The sequence below is a fragment of the Frankliniella occidentalis genome, unplaced genomic scaffold, assembly GCF_000697945.3.
Source record: "Frankliniella occidentalis isolate FOCC.00 unplaced genomic scaffold, Focc_3.1 Scaffold142, whole genome shotgun sequence".
NCBI lineage: Eukaryota > Metazoa > Arthropoda > Insecta > Thysanoptera > Thripidae > Frankliniella > Frankliniella occidentalis.
The window spans coordinates 617,383-620,428 of NW_026267269.1; the positions used below are offsets into that span (position 1 = coordinate 617,383).

A 3,046-nucleotide genomic window follows, 5' to 3' on the forward strand; every position below is an offset into this window, starting at 1 on the left:
ATTAAACAAATTTTTGGGGATTTTTTTTCCCAAATTTTCCCAAGATATTTCAATTTTTTCGATTTTGGAAAAATTTCCTATTTAAAAAAAAAAACATTTTTCAACTTTAAAATTCTTAGTTTTTACATGTGCGATGCTATCACAGAATGGATCGCTCAGCGGTACGTGTTCGCCGCCATGGGCATGCTGGCCATGGTGAACTGCTACACCATGCGCGCCTGCCTCAGCGTGGCCATCAACGAGATGACGCCGCCGCCCTACACCTCGCCGTCGGCCGCCGCGGGGGAGGACTCGTGCCCCGTCGACACCAGCACCGGCCCGGCGACCAACGGCTCCAGCTCCGGCACGACGAAAGAGGCGAGCATACGACCGTCATACGACGAAGACGTTCTGCTTCCGGGAGCGCTTAGCAAAAAATGAAGGGCGTCCTCTTTATGCTTTTGTTTGCCCTGCAGGACTACCCCTTTGACTGGAGCTCGGAGTCCATCGGCCTGATCCTGGGCGCGTTCTACATCGGCTACATCCTGACCCACGTGCCCGGCGGCATGCTCGCGGAGCGGTTCGGCGGCAAGCACACCCTGGGCTTCGGCGTCCTCACCACGACCCTCAGCACGTGCCTCACGCCCTGGGCCTGCCAGGTCGGTGACGTGGCCGGCGCGGTCGTGGTGCGGATCATCATGGGACTCGGCGAGGTGAGTGGAGTGCTCTGGTGCCCCGGTTCAGTTTTACTGAGAGCCTACGACGCGTCGAATCTCTAATCGACGTCGTCGTTTCTCACGGGGCCCGCAGTGGTGCGCGCTGCACCCATCGAACAGAGGAGCCTCATAGGCTGCCTAAGCCTTAGGCGCAAGTCGCTGACCGTTGGCCACATGCCATTGATTGACACAGGCACAGGCGTCAATCTTGATGCTGATGAGCGGATCGAAACACAGTGTTCTGTTGACTGACCGAGGTCTGTCTTTTTCTCTGCACAGGGTGTTGTATTCCCCGCCGTCTTCGTCATGCTGGCCAAGTGGGCCCCGATGCAGGAGCGGAACGTGATGGGCACCATCGTCCTCGCTGGTGAGCAACCCAGCCGGGTGTGGTGGGCCAGAGGCTGTGAGCTGTCTGCGACCCCGGTGCACAACCCTCGCCCTACACCTGCTTAGCGTTTTACAGGTAACCAGTTGGGCACGCTGCTTGGGAACCTGCTCTCGGGATACCTCTTGCATTGGTTTGGCTGGACCACGACGTTCTACGTGTATGGCGGCCTCGGCCTCGCCTGGTGAGTCAGTCGTCAGTGGCAATGGTATTGGGTGGGGGCATGGCACACTAAACCTACCTTCGGAATAAACGAGAAACACCTGTCGACAGGTACTTCTTTTGGCTAATCCTCTGCTACTCAGAGCCCAGTGAAAGCCCGTTTACTTCTGATAAAGAGCTAGCATATCTGCGCAAGAATGTTGTCGGAGCGCAGCAAACCAAGGAAAAGGAGGAGGTAAGTGAACTTTTTCCGGTGGATTTCCGGTGGGGTGACTTGTTGACTCTATTTTTCTTTTGTTTTACATTTCAAATATTTTTCTCTTTTAGAAGGTCCCCACGCCTTGGTTACCTATGCTGACGTCCCCGCCCGTGTTGGCACTCATCTTTACAGAGGTCGGGCACGACTGGGGTTTCTACACCATGATCACCGACCTGCCCAAATACATGTCCGACGTCCAGCACGTTAAAATCGCCGACGTGAGTGTGCAATCGATAAATCATCACATTCATAGGCCCGCATGCGGCCAAAATGAACGCAACATCGTTGATCTCTGTATTCCTTTTGCAGAATGGCATCCTGTCCTCGCTCCCTTTCCTGAGCATGTGGATCTCCTCCATCGTCCTGAGCGCGTTTGGGGACTACATCCTCAGCAAGGGGGTCGTGTCCAACACGACGTTGAGGAAGGTGTTCACCACCGTTGGTAAGGACTTCGCATGAGGCTAGTGCTGGGCGACCGTTAATGTACGAATGTGGATCACTCACCCCCCCCCCCCCCCCATTTTCTCCTCATCACTCCCATGCCTGACCGCTTTGATCACTTTGACAACTGTCTGATCACCCTACAGGCTCGGTGGGGCCGGGGGCCTTCCTGCTGGCGGCGGCGTACGCCGGCTGCGACGGCACCCTGGTGGTGACGCTCTTCTGCATCGGCATGGCCACCATGGGCGCGTTCTACCCGGGCATGCGCGTCAACGCCCTGGACCTGAGCCCCAGGCACGCGGGCACCATCGGCGCGCTCATGAACGGGACGGGCTCGCTCGCGGGGATAGCAGCTCCCTACATCATCGGGATGATCGCGCCGAACGTAAGTACGGTGGGAGCAGCGTGCATGCAGCTGGGTGGCGGCGGGGAACAGGAACAGGGGCCTGTACCAAACCTTTGACGCGCAGGGTCTCATGTCCGAGTGGAAGATTGTCTTCGGCATCAACTTCGCCGTCATGGCCATCCCCAACCTGTCCTTTATCGTGTACGGCTCGGGCGACGTGCAGTGGTGGGACGACCCCGACGGCAAGCGGCCGCGGCCCGCCGCCGACGACGACGACGCGGAACGGGCGAACCTTGGGGTGCGGCCAACGCCAACGGGTGACCATCGAGGTGACCACACACCCTCGGCTCCAGCTAAATACTGAAGGCGAGAGGAGGTAGAGGCCTCCGCGGGTCTCCACTCCACCACACGTATTTGTACTTTATAAGATACTTATAAGATAGTGTAAATGTGTAAATGACAAATCTAACCTCGTGTGCCAATCTGATTGCTCATATTTTTCTTTAGGATAGATTACGTTTAGGTGATTTATTTGTTTTTGATCTACCCAGGAGAAGAGCTGCAGTGTTAAACCCGGTCTATCCTTGATTTTAGGTTTGCGAAGTATTTTTAACTTGTTTTTATATCTTTAGTATGTTCGTTACCGGGTGGTTTGACAAGAAATTTCGTTCTCTGAAGAAAAACTTGAAACCCTATTTTGATTAGGGCCTAGTCAGTCTGCGCTCTGTGATCTCACATCTTTTAGGAAGTGTTTATTT

At 55.1% G+C, this 3,046-nt stretch overlaps 2 protein-coding genes across 4 annotated transcripts in view; one reads left to right on the forward strand and one right to left on the reverse strand.

Moving 5' to 3' along the window:
* Nucleotides 1-3,046, reverse strand: part of LOC113205670 (uncharacterized MFS-type transporter C09D4.1-like) — a 34,521-nt gene that overhangs the window by 6,849 nt on the left and 24,626 nt on the right. The gene's annotated exons all lie outside the window — the stretch shown is intronic.
* On the forward strand, nt 142-3,040 carry LOC113205669 (putative inorganic phosphate cotransporter; the record flags this gene model as incomplete). Its single annotated transcript, XM_026421377.2, is given in 9 exon segments — nt 142-357; nt 456-692; nt 975-1,062; nt 1,159-1,264; nt 1,354-1,477; nt 1,570-1,719; nt 1,811-1,943; nt 2,089-2,327; nt 2,413-3,040. Coding segments are annotated over 9 exon segments (1,533 nt in total), but the record flags the coding sequence as incomplete, so codon positions are not given.